Source organism: Macaca mulatta, chromosome 10, assembly GCF_049350105.2.
Source record: "Macaca mulatta isolate MMU2019108-1 chromosome 10, T2T-MMU8v2.0, whole genome shotgun sequence".
NCBI lineage: Eukaryota > Metazoa > Chordata > Mammalia > Primates > Cercopithecidae > Macaca > Macaca mulatta.
In genome coordinates this window covers 100,031,818-100,050,083 of record NC_133415.1, presented here as the reverse complement: position 1 = coordinate 100,050,083, position 18,266 = coordinate 100,031,818, and the positions used below count along the sequence as shown (strand labels likewise).

Below are 18,266 nucleotides of genomic sequence, written 5' to 3'. Positions count from 1 at the left end.
CTTACAATAGTAGGACACTATTTGGGTGGGGTGCCAGAATACTGAGTGCTTCTTAGGGCACTAGAAAATGAAGTATGGTAGATATGTGTATTGGCTTTTTTGGGGAGACAGACAGAGTTTGGCTCTTGTTACCTAGGCTGGAGTGCAATGGCCCAATCTCAGCTCACTGCAACCTCTGTCTCCCGGGTTCAAGTGATTCTCCTGCCTCAGCCTCCCAAGTAGCTGGGAGTAGCCTCCCACCACCACGCCTGGCTAATTTTTGTATTTTTAGTAGAAACAGGGTTTCACCATGTTGGCCAGGCTGTTCTCGAACTCCTGACCTCAGGTGAGCCACCCAGCTCGGCCTCCCAAAGTGCTGGGATTACAGGCATGAGCTACTGCGTCTGGCCATATTGGCTGTTAATCTTTTAATCTTACTGCATCTACCTTAACTGAGTCCAGAGTTTCACAACCTTGCACTCTGACAGTTTGCCCTGGATAATTCTTAGTCCTGTGTATTGGAGGATATTTTCCTGTATCCCTGGCCTCTACCAGCCAGATGGCAGCCTTACCTGCCCAGTTGTGGCAGTCACAAATGTGGCAATCAATTATTGTCAAATATTCCCTGAGTCTCAGAGGCTGCTGTTATATTCTGAACCAGCAGTGACTACCCCACAGCGTAGTGCAGCCTGGGCATGTTAACAAGCCCTCAAAAGGGGTGTGTGAATGATTGGAAGGATGTCCTTCCCACTGACAAAGTATTCAGCACATTTTTCGGTTGGCTTGGCAGGTAGGTTAGAGGATTCAACATGCTCAGTAAAGACACTGAAGAATTAACTGAGGGCCTAGAAGAAACATTGCCCAAGGACAGATGACAGGTTGTAGCCATAAAACCTTATGTACGTGGCGAGTGACTTAAGGGATAGCCAGGTTTAAATCTTGACTGTGCCTAACTTCTATCAGGAGCTAACCTGTCAGTCAAACCCTTGAATAAGATGTAACTCCATGTCCTTTGGGATTTCCGTAGTCTGGTGGCTTAAAGCAAGTCAGGGATGGGCCTTGAGAATCTTTCTGCTGTGGTTATGGTCAACCTGGAATTGACCATCCATGGTCAATTCTGGAACCTCAACTGTCAGAGTGAGAGAGGATTCCTGCATTTCAGCTAAAGAGAATGTCCGTGAGAGATGCAGTGGAGGAAGAGAGAGATGCAGTTACATAAGGGAGGGAGGATAGGCCATCAAACCATCCTGACCCATCTGTTAGATTTATAGATGGCCTCTGAAAAATATGAGTATGTCGTGGATTGGGGTTTGAGAGACTGTCTCTGTTGTTGCAGAGAACAATAGGAGTAGGAGTAGTATTTATTTCATGAGGATTGTAGGAATATTTGGGTGCAGATGGCAGTGCTCCTACAAATGACATATTTATACTGATCTTTCTTTTTGGAACTGATCTTTTGATTGATTGGTTTTATGCGTCCTACCTCTTCCAGAAAGAATTTGCAACAGATTGACAAGGATACATAACCATGTGAAACAAGATGAAAATAAAGACATCCATGTAAAAGGAAAGTGAAAGTAGAATAGCAAGTGGTCTGGGGAAAGGTTTTATACAGAAATCTGTACTATTTCAACCTTCAGAGTTAGGGAAGTTGGCTCTGAAAGCAGAATGGGAAACAGAGTACCTTAGAAGATCTCATACTTTCCGAAAAATAAAAAACCATTCTAGTTGATTAAAAGAAGTAGAGCTCTTCCTCACACTGATGTCTGAAGGGAATTTCTCCAGGAAGCTTTAGTGGACAGTGGACAATTAAGCTGAAGATGATTCTAAAACACAGTTCAGTTAGAGCAGCTTCCTAAGGCTTGGGGCAAAACCAATTGATCTTAAATTCAGAGCTGATGGTGGTTTGGGTCTTGAAAAATTTTCATGTCGGGCTCTGCTAGAGAGCATCTTTTCAATGATGTGTTTTCACTTAAGAGTTTAGTAAGTGAAGGGCATTTTGGATTGCGCTGTTGTGACCTCCAGCTCACCTTCCACTAGGGATGCAGCTTATGGGTAGAATATGAATCTTCAGATGGCAAAATAGCTTTTATAGCTAGTAACCTCAGAACAGAAGCAAAGAGAGTACACTGAAAGACTCTGCTGTGCTTTCACTGGCACATTAGTAATTTCCATCCTTCTACAAAGGGGATGCTAATTTTTCTCTTAAAAAGTCGTTGCTTTATAAATGAAAAACAGTGACCAGTGACAGATTCAGGAATAAGTAGGTTAATTTGATAGGGCAGCTTCTCAGGTGCTGACCCTTTAAAAAAATTTGCCCTTTTTTTTTGCTACAGGTGATTGATTATGTACTCCAAATTTCTGGGACAAATGAAATTTCCTATAGCCTCATTTTGTCTCCATAAACCATCAGGATTCCTAGAAATTTAGATATTTTGGTATCTAAATAACTCCATACAATTTTGAGCCTGGAATCTTATCAGATTGTATACTCCAGTTCTTTATTTGGCAGAGAGCCAGCTGTGATCACTGCAGAGCAGTAAGCCCTCTGCCCTGCTGGCTGTTTCAGGAGAACAAATCAGGAGAGAGAAAAACGACCATTTTGAGGTTGCCCTTACAGTGGGGAGACAGGCTAGCTAATCAACAATAACAGTATATTTTTTGGTGATGTGGCAGGAAAAAAAGGCATTGAAGGCACTTATGCAGGCTAGAAGCTCTGCTAAGGCACTGCCCCCGTGCCCTCCTCTTAGAAGGGCCCAGTTCAACACCTCATCTGCACCTGGAAGAGGTGGGGACAGTGCCCCATATCTGGCAGGTGGCCCTGGAAGCACCGGAGTTCTTCACTGCAGGAAGCCCTCCTTCTGGACCCACCCTGGGCTCTTGTCGACCAGCTTGGCTGGATTCTCCTCTCTGGGGAAGTAGGAGGGCCAGCAACAAGTGATAACCATCGAGAACTCCCCCTGAAGTCAGAATAGTCAGCTTGTCTCTTCTCCTCCTTGGCTTCTTAAAACCCACAGCTTACTGAATGAAAATCCTTGGAGTAATTAAGCTCATGTCTTTTTCTGGGTAATACTGATCTTAAAAAGACAGACATAGGCCAGGCACAGTGACTCACGCCTGTAATCCCAGCACTTCGGGAGGCTGAGGCAGGCGGATCACGAGGTCAGGAGATCAAGACCATCCTGGCTAACACAGTGAAACCCCTTCTCTACTGAGAATACAAAAAATTAGCCGGGTGTGGTGGCGGGCACCTGTAGTCCCAGCTACTCTGGAGGCTGAGGCAGGAGAGTGGTGTGAACCAGGGAGGCAGAGCTTGCAGTGAGCCGAGATCGCGCCACTGCACTCCAGCCTGGGCAACAGAGTGAGACTCCGTCTCAAAAAAAAAAAAATAAATAAAAAAGACAGACATAATCCTTATTTAAAGGAGTTTGATGTCAGGGAGCATAGTCCAAGATCAGGGGTGCTAGCTTGTACCTGGGTGTGGTGTGTGTTCCCCAGATATCCTCTCTGGAGCACAGGCTCACCTAACTGGGGGCTGAGGCCTGTGCATCCATAACTGAGCCACCTTTACAAATAAGCACCCATGTGGTCATCCCCTCTACCTGCTGCTGAGTGCTTCTGGCTCTAACCTGCCTTCCAGCCCCTCCTCCTTGCCTGCCCTCACTTACCCAAATGCTTTCTGTTCCTACACATATCTTGGCTGATGCTGTTCCCTCTAGATTCTCACTTTCCGCCTGTTGAAATCCTACCCTTTATTCCTTACCAGCCCAGCTCTTCCAAGATGACATACTCCATATGGCAGTATTTTTCAAACTTGAGTCATTCACATTCATTGTCTTTCCCGTTCTCAAGTCCTGCTTGTATAATTTTTGACTTAATATTTTTATTTAAAGAATCTGTGTTTTTTTTTTTTTTGAGATGGAGTCTCGCCCTGTCACCGAGGCTGGAGTGCAATGGGGTGGTTTCGGCTCACTGCAACCTCTGCCTCCTGGGTTCAAGCGATTCTCCTGCCTCAGCCTCCCGAGTAGCTGGGATTATAGGCACACACCACCACACCCGGCTAATTTTTTGTATCTTTAATAGAGATGGGGTATCACCATGTTGGCCAGGCTGGTCTCAAACTCCTGACCTCGTGATCTGCCCGCTTCGGCCTCCCAAAGTGCTGGGATTACAGGTGTGAGCCACTGCACCAGGCCAAGAATCTCATTCTTTAAACATATAATTAAGCACATTTAAAACGGGACACGGTAGCACGTCCCATATAGTCCCAGCTACTCGGGAGGCTGAAGTGGCTCACTTGAGCCCAGCCTGGGTGATACAGCAAAACTCTCTCTCTTTAAAAAATAAAATAAAATAGGCCGGGCATGGTGGCTCACGCCTGTAATTCCAGCACTTTGGGAGGCCGAAGTGGGTGGTCATGAGGTCAGGAGTTCAAGACCAGCCTGGCCAAGATGGTGAAACCCCGTCTCTACTAAAAATAAAAAAAATTAGCTGGGCGCAGCGGCAGGCACCTGTATCCCAGGTACTCAGGAGGCTGAGGCAGGAGAATCGCTTGAACTCAGAGGGCGGAGGTTGCAGTGAGCCAAGATAGTGCCACTGCACTTCAGCCTGGGCAACAGAGTGAGATTCCATCTCAATAAATAAAATAAAATAAACTCTTTATTTATTTTTCATTTATTATTATTTTGAGACAGAGTCTCACCTTGTCACCCAGGCTGGAGTGCAATGGCATGGTCTTGGCTCCCTGCAACCTCCGCGTCCCGGGTTCAAGCAATTCTTCTGCCTCAGCCTCCCGAGTAGCTGGGATTACAGGCATGTGCCATCATACCTGGCTAATTTTTGTATTTTCAGTAGAGACGGGGTTTCACTATGTTGGCCAGGCTGGTCTCGAACTCCTGACCTTGTGATCCACCCACCTCAGCCTCCCAAAGTGTTGGTATTACAGGCATGAGCCACTGGGCCCAGCCTATTAGTGATGTTTTTTGAGAAGGAGTTTCATTCACTCTGCCTCACAGGCTGGAGTGCAGTGGCGTGATCTTGGCTCACTGCAACTTCCGCCTCCCGGGTTCAAGCAGTTCTCCTGCCTCAGTTTCCCAAGTGCACCACCACGTCTGGCTAAGTTTTTTGTATTTTTAGTAGAGACGGGATTTTGCCATGTTGGTCAGGCTAGTCTCAAAATCCTGACCTCAGGTGATCCGCCCGCCTCAGCCTCCCGAAGTGCTGGGATTACAGGCGTGAGCCACCATGCTTGGCCTCAATTTATTTTTTTATTAAAAAAATTCCCCCTGAAAAAACCATCTGCAAGTATAAAACTCATTTTAGACTTGAACACCACCCAATAAGAACAGTAGCGCACAGTATACATAAAAGCTGGTGACAGGAATAAATCCAATCAAAACCAAAGCAATGCTACTCAATCCTAGATCAGTACCATTACGTTGGGGGAAGGTTCTGGCCTTGGGGCAGAATTTATGTTCCTGGTATTGTCATGGCTATCAGTACCGCCTTCAGACTTTGTCCTGGAGGGAATCAGAAGAGATAAAAAGAATGCTTTTCTTTCTGGGTGATTGAGTGTTACTTACTTCTTTGACCATTAGGAGGCCATCTGGTTCTTTGGAGTATTGGTTTCTACCTTCTCTAGCCAAAGAATTTCTGTTCATCTCTCGATTCACTTCCGCTGGGCCTCTCTCAAGGTGCCAACTAGATTTTAACTTTGCGAAAAGGGCGTGAACATAGATTGAATCTGTTCGCCCACTGCGTTGTCCACTAGGTGTAGGGGAGCTTGAGCATAGGAGCCGGGTCTTGTTTGCCTCATTGGCCCCCAGAGGTGTTGACTTGTATCTCAGATGTGAGCCGGCGCTCAGTAAAGGAGGCCGGTGCTCGTGGAGATGGAAGACGCAGCAGAAGTGGCCTCAGCGTTAGGTGAGACTGTACTCCTCCAGCGCGGTGTGCGTGGCACGTCGAATTGGTTCGGCTTTCCTGGCTTTCGTAGGTTTTACCCAGAACTTGCTGGCGTCAAGACCCTGCAGGCGAACCTGAGTGAAATCGCGGTTTTTGTTTGTTTTTTCTTCATGCATTGGCTAGTTGTAGGTAAAGCTCCACCATCCACGACGGCGGGCAGCCAGTCTCCCCCGGAAACGCCGGTGCTCACCCGCTCTTCCGCCCAAACTCCCGCGGCTGGCGCCACAGCTACCACCAGCACGTCCTCCACGGTCACCGTCACGGCCCCGGCCCCCGCCACCACAGGAAGCCCGGTGAAAAAGCAGAGGCCGCTTTTACCGAAGGAGACTGCCCCGGCCGTGCAGCGGGTCGTGTGGAACTCATCAAGTAAGTTTCAAACGTCCTCCCAAAAGTGGCACATGCAGAAGATGCAGCGTCAGCAGCAGCAGCAGCAGCAGCAAAACCAGCAGCAGCAGCCTCAGTCTTCCCAGGGGACGAGATATCAGACCAGACAGGCTGTGAAAGGTACCGAGCCTCCCCTTCTGTTCTCCGTGGCGCCCGCTCCCATTTTGCCACATCGACAGGAGAAAGTCATTGCTCTCTTGTTTTTTTTTTTTTTTTTTTTTTAGTTCTCGTTTGTTTCCTGGCCATTGTATCTTGAAGGCCTTGCACATTTCATTTGGCATTATTTTTAAAAAGTGTTTTGCTACTTGCTTTTTTACTTTCGAAAAGTTTTTTTGTTCATTTTATAAATTATACATGCATATATTCTCCTTAAAAGGGGGGCAGAAAGTTTTACATAAAAGTTTATTGTCCCGTTTACCTTCCATTTCATTCTCTCCCTTCCACAGTGACCAGTATCAACCGTTGTAAAGGCTTTTCTATGCATGTATGCATGTATATGTATATATACATATCTGTATGTATATATGTGCGCGTCATGTATATGATGCCATAAAATTAGTCCTTTTCCCCCCCTTTTTTTTCTTTTTTAAAACGTAAAAATGGTACCATACTTGCTTTTTTTTTTTCCCCCACCCATTAGCATGTTTTGGAGGTCCATCCATGTCAGCACATACAGCCCTGCCTTGTTCTTTCGGACTGCTGCGTAGTATTCCATAGTTTATTTAAAGCATTCCCCTCCTGATGGGTATTTAGGTTGCTTTCAGTTTTTTTTCCACTGTGAGCAGTGCTGCAGTGAATATCTTTGTATAAATTTCCTTGTACACATGAGGGAACCTCTTGGAATTATTTTGGAAAAAGTACAGTGCGAGAAGTTGATAGCGAAGGTTACCTTAGTAACTGGAAATTCGTCACGCACAAAAGATGAGCCAGCCTCGAGAACCACTTGCTGAAGTTGCAGAATCAGAACTCCCACCAGCCCTACAGGAGGCTCCATCTGGAGCTGAAATTAGGCCAAACACAGTGCTGATCTGACTGGTTGATACCAGTTTGTCTGGCTTTTGTGAGCATTGATGTAGATCTCTTTCTATCAGGAAACCTGCATCTAGATCCTCAAAGGCTGGGTTCTTCAACGGAAGCTCATAGTGAGTGCGCCCCTGTGAGTGGGGTTCGTGAGCAGCAGGACGTGAGGTTGAAAGGTGGCCAGGTCTTGAATTGGCCCCCAGTGAAACACTTCAAAGATGGCAAGGGAGTGGGTCCTGAAAAATTGGCCAGGCAAAATTGAGAGTACAGTTGGAGTAATCTTGCTGTTTAAAAAGTTGGTGGGGCAAAGCCAAGTCTAGGATATTTGAGATTGGGATTGCTGCTTCCTGTCTTCTGTCTTCATATCTCGTAAGCAGGAGGCTTCCCCAGGGGAGTTTAATTGCTACCAAGAAGAGGGTTGGGCGCGGTGGCTCATGTCTCTAATCCCAGCACTTTGGGAGGCCAAGACAGGCAGATCACTTGAGGCCAGGAGTTCAAGACCAGCCCGGCCAACATGGTGAAACCCCATCTCTACTAAAATGGAAAAGAAAACATAAAACTAGCTGGGCACATGCCTGTAACTCCAGCTACTCAGGAGGCTGAGGTGTGAGAATCCCTTGAATCTTGGAGGTGGAGGTCGCGGTGAGCTAAGATTGCGCCATTGCATTCCAGTCTGGGCAACAGAGTGAGACTGTCTCAAAAAAAAAAAAAAAAAAAACCAGAGAAACAAACAGACAAAAAAAACCAAAAAAGAGTGCTGCCAAAAAGAGGCTCATTGCTTCAGATAGTCTTACACCAAAGTAGGGCCTAGTTAAAAGGGTAAAGACAGATTTAAATCGGTAATACACTACTGTAATGGGGCAAGAGTCTAACATAAACTGAAATTAACTTTGATTTGTACAGAGGTGACTGGGCATTTTAAAGGGAGAATGAGGGAGTAGGGATGGGAGCAAGTCGTTGAAGTTAAACATCACAGAAGCAAGATGAGGGGTTGGTCTTTGTGAAACCCATCTCGATTTGCTAACGGGCACTTCATGAAGTTGGGCCCCTACTCTCCCATAGAGACTGGGATGCTGAAGTCCTGTCTTCAGGTGTTGGTTGGAAGAAAACTGTCAGTTCTTTTGCCAGCATTGAGTTTTCCCAGGCAGGTGCTTTAAGTGGGGGTTGGGGTCATCCTAGCATGCACTCTTGAGCTCTTAGAAACTGTCAGTGTTTGCTCAAGTCTTTCCAGGCCAAGGTTAGGGCCTAGTCGAGAAACCTGGATAGAGTTTGGTCAAGGGGAGCATCTTTGTCATTTAAAAGTAGAAAAGTTCTCAGGACGTATATTAGGGGCTTTGCTTCTACACCACAGCTCTATGCTGGGACGGGTCCTTCCCACGTGGGATAATCAGGATGCTTTGCCTTCCTAGCTGTCCAGCAGAAGGAGATCACACAGAGCCCGTCCACGGCCACCATCACCCTGGTGACCAGCACACAGTCATCGCCCCTGGTCACCAGCTCGGGGTCCACGAGCACCCTTGTGTCCTCAGTGAACGCTGACCTGCCCATCGCCACCGCCTCAGCCGATGTCGCCGCTGATATTGCCAAGTACACTAGCAAAGTGAGTGGATGGGAGAGCTGCCGCAGAGACGGCAGGCATCTGGCAGGTTGCCAGAACCTTGGCCTTGCAAGGGGAAGCATGAGCGTCTTAACCTCGTAGGCTTTAGGGAGTGTTTAGGAAGGAAGACCCTTTTTATTTTTTAAACAGAATCTCCAAGACCACATTCTTTCATTTGGGTCTAACAGAGAAACATTGGAATGGACTGAATCTTAATCCAAGTGGGCTTAGATTCTAAAGTCAGTTTATGAAGTGCAAATGACATATAATCAGAATTACCTTCGAGAATTCAAGTCACTTATAAAGGCACTGGAACACATGACTGATCCTTCAGTGAACAACTGACCAGGGGTTGGGTTTGCATTTAGAGCTTTGCATGTGGAGCAGAAGTGACAGAGTCTTAAACATGACACTGGCAAGGTGAAAGCCCACACTTTAATTTTTCCAGGAATCAAGATGGATGAGGAGGGGGACCGAGGGGACCCCCTCTCCCTCTTCTCCTGCCCTCTGGGGCACAGTCCCTATTAAGTGGCCTGGTGGGCAGGATTGCCTGTTGTGGGCAAACTCATGGTCACTGTCTCAGCACAGGCCCCTTCTTTTTTTCTCTTAATTTGCCAAGTGCTTTTTTTTTTTTTTTTTTTTTTGAGATGGAGTCTCACTCTGTTGCCCAGGCTGGAGTGCAGTGGCACGATCTTGTCTCACTGCAACCTCCGCCTCCTGGGTTCAAGCAATTCTCCTGCCTCAGCCTCCCAAGTAGCTGGGACTACAGGCATGTGCCACCATGCCTGGCTAATCTTTGTATTTTTAAAGTACAGATGGGGTTTCGCCATATTGACCAGGCTGGTCTCAAACTCCTGACCTCGGGTGATCCACCCACCTCGGCCTCTCAAAGTGCTGGGATTACAAGTGTGAGCCACCACGGCCGGCCTGCCAAGTGCTTTTATGGTCATTGTTGAATTCAGGTAGATACCATCTGCGGTTCTCAGCGTCATGTGAGAGTGCCCTGGACTGATGTACTGTGTACCTTGTCATTAGACCACATTAGTAATAATAACCATCAGAATGTCAGCTCCGCAAAGGCAGGGATTTTGGTCTGTTTTGCTTACTGCCAAGGCCTAGAACAGTGCCTGGCATGCAGTAAGTGCTTAACACATAATTGGGCTTTCTTTTTATTGGCCTCAGTTATTATCAATAACTTAACAATAGCTATTGATTTATAATCTACTGAGATTATTTAGTAAATTACTAAGTAGGTAATAATTTACTCTTTACTGATGAGTAGATTATTAATACTGATGAGTAAACAGTTCTAGTTTTCAGAGAGAATGGATGAAAATAATTGAGGATGGTTGTTTCTAGAATTCTTTCTCTTTTAAAAATGCAAACAGGGTCTCATTTTGTTGCCCAGGCTGGTCTCAAACTCCTGGTCTCAAACTCCTGATCTTCCTGCCTAGGCCTCCCAAAGCATTGGGATTACAGGTGTGAGCCACCACACCCAGCCTATTTCTAAAATTCTTATAGTCTTACTGATAAAGAATAAGCTTTATTATATTGAGTTAAGGGAAGAGGAATCTTTTTAAATTCTCAATGGTGAGAGAAATATATACGAATTTTTTTTTTTACCCAAATGAGTTTTCATTGGTCATGTTTCTTTTTGTTGCTTCTGTGTAGGTGTAATTGTTATCTATTGCTACAGAACAAATTTCCACAAAACTTAGCAACTTTAAACAGCACACACCTTTATTATCCTACAGTGTTTGTGGGTCAGGAATCTGGGCCCGGCTCCACAGGGCTCTCCGCTTCAGGATCTCTTGCAGTTGCAGTCGTGGTGTCTGCAAGGGTTTGGGACTCACACAAAGGCTCAACTGGGATCCACTCTCCAGGTCATTTAGGTGGTGACTGGCAAGATTCACTTCCTTGAGGGCTGGTGGTCTGGGCCACCCTCAGTTCCCTGCCATGTGGGCCTCCCCAGCATGGCAACTTGCTTCATCGAAACCAGCAATGGAGACTGGGCACTATGGCTCACACCTATAATCCCAGCACTTTGGGAGGCCGAGGTGGGTGGATTGCATGAGCTCAGGAGTACAAGACCAGCGTGGGTAACATGGTGAAACCCCGTCTCTACTAAAATACAAAAAATCAGCCTGGCATGATGGTGTGCGCCTATGGTCCCAGCTACTCAGGAGGCTGGTACACAAGACTTGCTTGAACCTGGGAGGTGGAGATTGCAGTGAGCCGAGATTGTGCCACTGCACTCCTGCCTGGGCGACAAAGCGAAACTCTGTCTCAAAAGCCAGCAATGGAGAGAGCCTGCTGGCAAGACAGAAGTCACAGGCTTACTTAGGCCAATCACAGAAGTGACACCCCATTACCTTTGCTGTATTCCATTGATTAGAAGCAAGTTGCTAGGTCAGAGGGAGGGGATTACAGATGGGCACAAAATAGTACTAGGTTGGGATCATCGGCAGCCTTCCCACCACATAAGGTAGCAATATGTCTGCATAGTATTTACTCTGGGCTAGATGCTGTCCTAAGCACTTTTTTATGTTACTTACTCAGTCTTCTTGACAAATTGATGAAGTGTAGGTACTGTTATCACCCCAATTTTATAGATGAGAAAACTGAAGCCCAGTGAAGCTACACAGTGTGTCTAGGGTCACAGACTAGTGAATGGCCAAGCTGGACTTTGAATGATAGCAGCCAGGCCCTAGACAGCGTGCACTTAACCTGGCTTTGAGTTGCTTTGTGCATTTCAAACAAGCCTGCTGATCACAAATGTTCATGCCACAAACTGTTGCCACACGACTTTTATAAGCAACTGCTCTTAGGATTCAGTGTGGCTGTTTGAGCCAGTGGCTGTAACCACAGCACTTTGGAAGGCTCAAGTGGGAGGATCGTTTGAGGCCAGGAGTTTAAGACCAACCTGAGCAAGACATGGAGATCATGTCATGTCTTTACAAATAAAAAAAATTAGCTGGGCATGGTGGCATGTGCCAGTAGTCTCAGCTATTAGGGAGGCTGAGATGGGAGGATTACTTGAGCCCAGAAGTTTGAAGCTGCAGTGAGCTCCGATTGCACCATTGCACTCCAGCCTAGGTGGACAGAGCGGGACTGTGTCTCAAAAAAAAAAAAAAAAAGAAAAATAAAAGGCCTGGTGCAGTGGCTCACGCCTGGAATCCTAGCACTTTGGAAGGCCCAAGCGGGTGGATCACCTAAGGTCAGGAGTTCAAGACTAGCCTGGCCAACATGGTGAAACCCCATCTCTACTAAAAAATACAAAAATTGGCCTGGCGTGGTGGCAGGCACCTATAAACCCAGCTACTCAGGAGGCTGAAGCAGGAGAATTGCTTGAACCCAAGGGGTGGAGGTTGCAGTGAGCCGAGATTGCGCCACTTCACTCCAGCCTGGGCAACAGAGCGAGACTCTGTCTCAAAACAAAACAAAACAAAACACGGGGGAGGTTGTCACGAAAGTGTTCAAGGCCTAACAGTACCAAACTGAGACTTCTTGCTAAAGCGATCTGTAGGATTCTGTAGGATTATTAGAGAATTGAAAGGGGGTAATTTTCTCGTTAGTGATTTAAGTAGGTGTCTGGTTTTGCCTGAATGATCTCTTGTTCTACCTTACGTTGTCCTTACATCACCTTCCTTTGATTTGGTCCCAGCTGTTGCTCATGAATGGGAAAGCTGAGGTCTGCTGAGTGGATCTGATTAGTGGTTTGCAGGAAGGCTGTTTTCTCAGCTCCTGCAACCATTTTAATTGTTACCTTCTGCATCCCCTTTGTTCTTTAAAAAATTGTTAAAAAAAATTTTTTTTTAAGAGATGGCGTCTTACCCGGCTAATTTTGTATTTTTAGTAGAGATGAGGTTTCACCATGTTGGCCGGGCTGATCTTGAACTCCTGACCTCAGGTGATTCACCTGCCTTGGCCTCCCAAAAGTGCTGGGATTATAGGCATGAGCCACCGTGCCTGTCCAGGAATGATTTTTTTGATAGGTGTTTTCTTTGAAGTTAAAAAAAATGAACACAGTGACATTTTTTGGGAGCCGATAAACTTTTCCTGTCTCTGAGGTGACCTGGAGTGGAAGACGCAGTTCTGTGTGTTTTGGCAGAGTGGTGTTCTTTACTGATGTTGAAGTCTTTGCTATATTTGGAAGTTTAGAGTAAAAGGCAGTCCACGAATGCATGATATCTTTGAAATGGAATGTGACCATTGCATTAGCGATGTATTGAATTTCGCCCACTTTCTAAAGTTTTCTTGTAAAGCCATTTAGTTGTAATTTTTAAAATGGACACGGTGGGTGCAACAGAGCAAGGAGGCAAGTGCAGGAGGCTGCAAAGCTGTGGAAAGTGCACAGTGTTTTCGCTGATAGTGGCCTGGTGTGGACTCCACAGCAAGCTGAGCGTGGAAATCTCAACAGAGGTTTTATTCATTTTACTCCATTTTGCGGCGAATTTGGGCCTACTATTTTGGGGCTTGGCAGCAATTACGCAATTGCATACTTGTATGAATATCTTTTTCTTTAAAAATAAGATGAATGGGTATTTCTTTATGAACACCTGCTCCATGGCAGGTAACGAGACACAGTCCTTGCGTGGTTTTTTTCATTTAATCCTCGTGCACACCCTACCGGGGGGCATGCAGTTCCTGTTTTTTTGTGGGGAAACCGAGGCTTAGAGGCCATGGATAGTGAGGCATCAGATACGAGGCTGCTCTTTGTCCCGCCTTCTCCCTGAATTGGGGCATCTAGAAGGCGCTGGAGAGGCTTCATACCAGTCAAGCCGGGCCTGAGACAGAGCCTGATCTCTTGTCCCCTCCTCTTTCTGCTGTGATGGGGGAAGGGTCAGCTGGCAGGTGGGAGGTAGAAGAGAAATTCATCCTACGAACATAGTCAGAAAATCCCTGGGTGCCTGCTTCATGGACCTTAGCTGATGTCACCAACTGGCTGATGCCTTCAAGGGTCAGATAGTTAAAGAAAAAGAATATGGGAAATGAACTGCAAAGACAATGTCTTGACTGAAGGCATTAAAATGACAAACCAGCCATATCTATAAAATGGACTATAAAAAGGAATGAAGTTCCGCTGCCTGCTGCAGCACGGATGCGTGAATCACAGAGGACCTTGAGTTGTGTGATTCCATTTATATGAAATGTGCAGCCTGAGCAAATGTGGAGAGGCAGAAGGCAGATCAGTGGTTGTCAGTGTCTGGGGGAGGGGGGATGGGATACCGGGAAGTGAAGACTAAGGCTGGGGGAAATGGGATTTTCTTTCTTTTTTTTGTTTTTGAGACGGAGTCTCACTCTTTCGCCCAGGCTGCAGTGCAGTGGCCGGATCTCAGCTCACTGCAAGCTCCGCCTCCCGGGTTTACGCCATTCTCCTGCCTCAGCCTCCCGAGTAGCTGGGACTGCAGGCACCCGCCACCTCGCCCGGCTAGTTTTTTGTATTTTTTAGTAGAGACGGGTTTTCACCGTGTTAGCCAGGATGGTCTCTATCTCCTGACCTGGTGATCTGCCCGTCTCGGCCTCCCAAAGTGCTGGGATTACAGGCTTGAGCCACTGCGCCTGGCCTGGAGTGGGATTTTCTTTACGGGATAATGAAAATGTTGTGAAATGATTGTGGTGATAGATACACAACTCTGAGGTACTAAAAGCCATTGAATTGTATACTTTAAATGAATGAATGGTGTAGTATATGCATATACCTCAGTAAAACGGTGCTGGTTTTTTAAGGGGAAATAATGAAAACTAAAACAGTAATCCCTCTCTTGAACCTACCGTGCTGGCCAAATAAAAGACATCTGGGGGTTGGGCACGGTGGCTTCAGCACTTTGGGAGGCCGAGTTGGGTGGATTACTTGAGGGTCAGGTGTTCAAGACCAGCCTGACCAAATGGTGAAACCCCGTCTCTACTAAAAATAAAAAAAAAAAAATCGCTGGGCGTGGTGGTGTGTGCCTGTAATCCCAGCTACTTGGGAGGCTGAGGCGGGAGAATCGCTTGAACCAGGAGGCAGAGGTAGCAGTGAGCCAAAATCGCGCCACTGCACTCCAGCCTGGGCGACAGCGTGAGACTTCCCTTAAAAACAAAAAAACCAAAAACAAACGAAAAAAAAAAACACCACACATCTGGGGGCCAAATTTGGCCTCTCCAGTTTCAGCCAAACTGTGGTATAGAAACTAGCTTTATGTGGGTATGGAAACTAGCTTTATGGTTATGAAGTGGCACCACAATGCAATACATGAAATTTCTTGGAAATTTTTACCCTGTTAATATTGGGGTTTCTTAACCTCAGTGCTGGTGATTTTGGACTCAAAGGTTTTTGTTTTTTGTGCGGGGTCCTTGTGTGCATTTAGCATGGTTTAGGTAGGAAGTTTAGCAGCGTCCCTGCCTCCACCCTCCAGATGCCAGTAGCAGCCCCTTCTCCTCGCTCCTGCACCTGTCACGACAACCAGAAATGCCCAGTGTCTCATGTGGGACAAAATTGCTCTGAGTTGAGAACCTCTGCTTTATACAGATAGATTTTAGGTATTTGTCTCCAGGAAAAGCCTCCAAGAAGTGATCAGCTGAATTGTTTCTGTTTTTATCTTTCAGATGATGGACGCAATAAAAGGAACAATGACAGAAATATACAACGATCTTTCTAAAAACACTACTGGAAGCACAATAGCTGAGGTCAGAGGTGACACATGAATTCCTTATTTGCTAAGAGTGTTTTATGGGCTGCTTTAAAGGTGATACCCTGAAGAAGCTTCTCTGGAAACCCCTCTTGGATCCTGACTTGGTCACTAAGCTGGCTCTACTGATTGTGATTGTCGATGAGGGTATTTTTTCTTTTAACCAGTCAGCTGGGGCTGTGGAGACATGCCCTGCTTTGTGTGATCAATTCATTTCTAATAAAACAGCCAAAACCAGAGCTTCAGTTAACCTACTGGTGAAACTGGACACCAGTTCTTTTTGCTTCATGTAAAACTGGCTCCTGAATCTTCTCTGTAAGTTTGGACTTTTTAATACAAGTGCTTCTTGTTGTTCAATACTTTGTGTACTGGAGTCTCCATAATTATGTAATTGCGTAGAGAAGAAAGTGGTTAAGACATTTCATTGGCTGGGTGTGGTGGCTGTAATCCCAGTGCTTTGGGAAGTTGTGGTAATCCCAGCACTTTGGGAATCCTGAGGATTGCTTGAGGCTAGGAGTTTGAGACCAGCTTGCACAACATAGTGAAACCCATTTCTACAAAAATTAAAAAAAAACAAGCAGGAGATGGTGGTGTGTTCTGTAGGAAGCTGAGGCAGGAGGATTGTCTGAGCCTAGGAGTTTGAGGCTACAGTAAGTTGTGATTGTGCCACTATACTCCAGCCGGGGAGACAGAATGAGACCCTGTCTCTTAAGGAGAAAAAAAAAAAAAATTAAGCTATCCACTTATAAAGTGTCCACCTATAAAAATATACCTCCCTGAACTTCCCCTTTAGGCTAATTCCCTATCAGGGCTTGGAGAGTGGGCCACTTCCCGGTTGTCTGTGGATGGTACAGTGTGGGCCAGATACAAACAGGTTATCAGATGAAATGACAAGTGGCAGGACTTATAGAGGTCATCTAAGGTGATGTTGGAGAACTGTGGGAATCCTTTGCAGAGCTATTGACCTTTTAGGACTTGGCAGCATTAGGCGGGTGCTCAGATGAAGAGGAGAAGATCTTCAGGAAGGCAACCTTGTGGTTCCTTAAACAGAAAACATTGTGAATACAAAGATTTAAGAGAGGCCCCAAGAAAAATCAATGAATCCCCTTAATAGTTTTGCAAATATGACCTTTATGATTATGCTTCAGACATCAAAGAAGAAGGGAAAAAATAATGCTTTAGAAATAACTTCATTCTTGTTTGTATACATCGTAAGAATTGGTGTGTGGTTGAAAATACGGGTTCATAATATCTCACCTGAAACCTTGGGTCTGGATGTATGCCAGAAGTTTTTTGGATTTTAGAGAGGTAATATGCAACCCCCCACAATTAGAGACACCATTTCTGCAATGAAATGTGATTGTTCACACTACGTGAATAAATCATGTTTTCTCAGCCTTAGCTATACTGACGTTTGCACCAGGTACTTTTCTGTTGTGGGGCTGTCCTGTGCATTGTAGGATGTTGAGCAGCATCCCTGGCCTCTACACACAGATGCCAGCAACACTGCTCAACTGTGACAACCACAAATGACTCCAGATGTTCTCATGACAGGGGAGAGTACTCGAAATTGCCCCGGTTGAGAACTACTGTGATAATTAAACACTGTTTATTATTATTTTTTAAATTAATTATTTTTTTTTTTTTGAGACAGAGTCACGCAGGTTGCAGCGCAGTGGCATTATTTTGGCTCACTGCAACCTCCGCCTCCCGGGTTCAAATGATTCTCGTGCCTCAGCCTCCCAAGAGCTGGGATTACAGGCGTGCGACGCCATGCCCGGCTAATTTTTGTATTTTTAGTAGAGATAGGGTTTCTCCATGTTGGCCAGGCTTGCCTTGAACTCCTGACCTCTGGTGATCTGCCTACCTTGGCCTCCCAAAGTACTAGCATTACAGGTGTGAGCCACCGCACCTGGCCGAAACACCGTTTAGTTAGTTTCCTATCAGATCAGGTCGAGTTTAGTTTCCCTTCAAAATGAGTTTGGCCCCAAAGCCACACCACCCCTGCCCAGAAATACCCTTTGGTTTTCAGAGATGTCAGGCTTTGGAATTTCAGGTGAATAAGTGTGGATCGCACCACCTAAATGTTGTTATGTAAGAGCGAAAATCCAGCTATCTTTGTATTTGTTTCATATTTATAGACCAAAATCCTAATCAAACCCTTACTATATTATTTATATGAAAGTCTGGTCCTTGTCACTTTAAGTGGCTTTCTCTCGTGCCAGTATTTCTTGGAATCAATGGCCTGTTTATACTTGGTTTTCTGAACCAGTGTTTCTGGTAAATTTGGGTTCACTCACTAGTACTCACCTCTCTGAACTATAGTTGTGGGAAGGTTAGCGTGATTCCCGTACCCCTCACAGCCAGCCATGGTTGAGCTTCTGAAACCTGCTGGTGAACTGCATGAGACAGCTTTTGAAGATGCTCGCTCTCCCTCTTCCAGATTCGCAGACTGAGGATCGAGATAGAGAAGCTCCAGTGGCTGCACCAGCAAGAGCTCTCCGAAATGAAACACAACTTGGGTAAGGCCTGACACATTGGTCTGGACTGAGGAGGGTTTTGTGTGTGAACTTGTTTGTACCTCTGGAGTCAAGCCCAGATGTGAGTGCAGTTAAAACTAGGCTAGGATTGTATGACTTGTAGGAGACCACAGA

General features: G+C 45.9%; 1 protein-coding gene across 50 annotated transcripts in view; it reads left to right on the top strand.

Annotated features, from left to right (window-relative positions):
• The window catches only part of ZMYND8 (zinc finger MYND-type containing 8), a 148,179-nt gene that overhangs the window by 112,605 nt on the left and 17,308 nt on the right, over positions 1-18,266 (top strand). For 29 of the 50 annotated variants that reach the window (XM_077951939.1, XM_077951935.1, XM_077951910.1 and 26 more), the window contains 4 exons: positions 6,064-6,444; positions 8,754-8,944; positions 15,530-15,610; positions 18,056-18,134. In XM_077951939.1, the coding sequence (XP_077808065.1) occupies positions 6,064-6,444; positions 8,754-8,944; positions 15,530-15,610; positions 18,056-18,134 (732 nt within the window). The remainder of the gene's footprint in view (positions 1-6,063; positions 6,445-8,753; positions 8,945-15,529; positions 15,611-18,055; positions 18,135-18,266) is intronic. The other 21 variants (XM_077951946.1, XM_077951943.1, XM_077951925.1 and 18 more) reach the window with 1 other exon arrangement.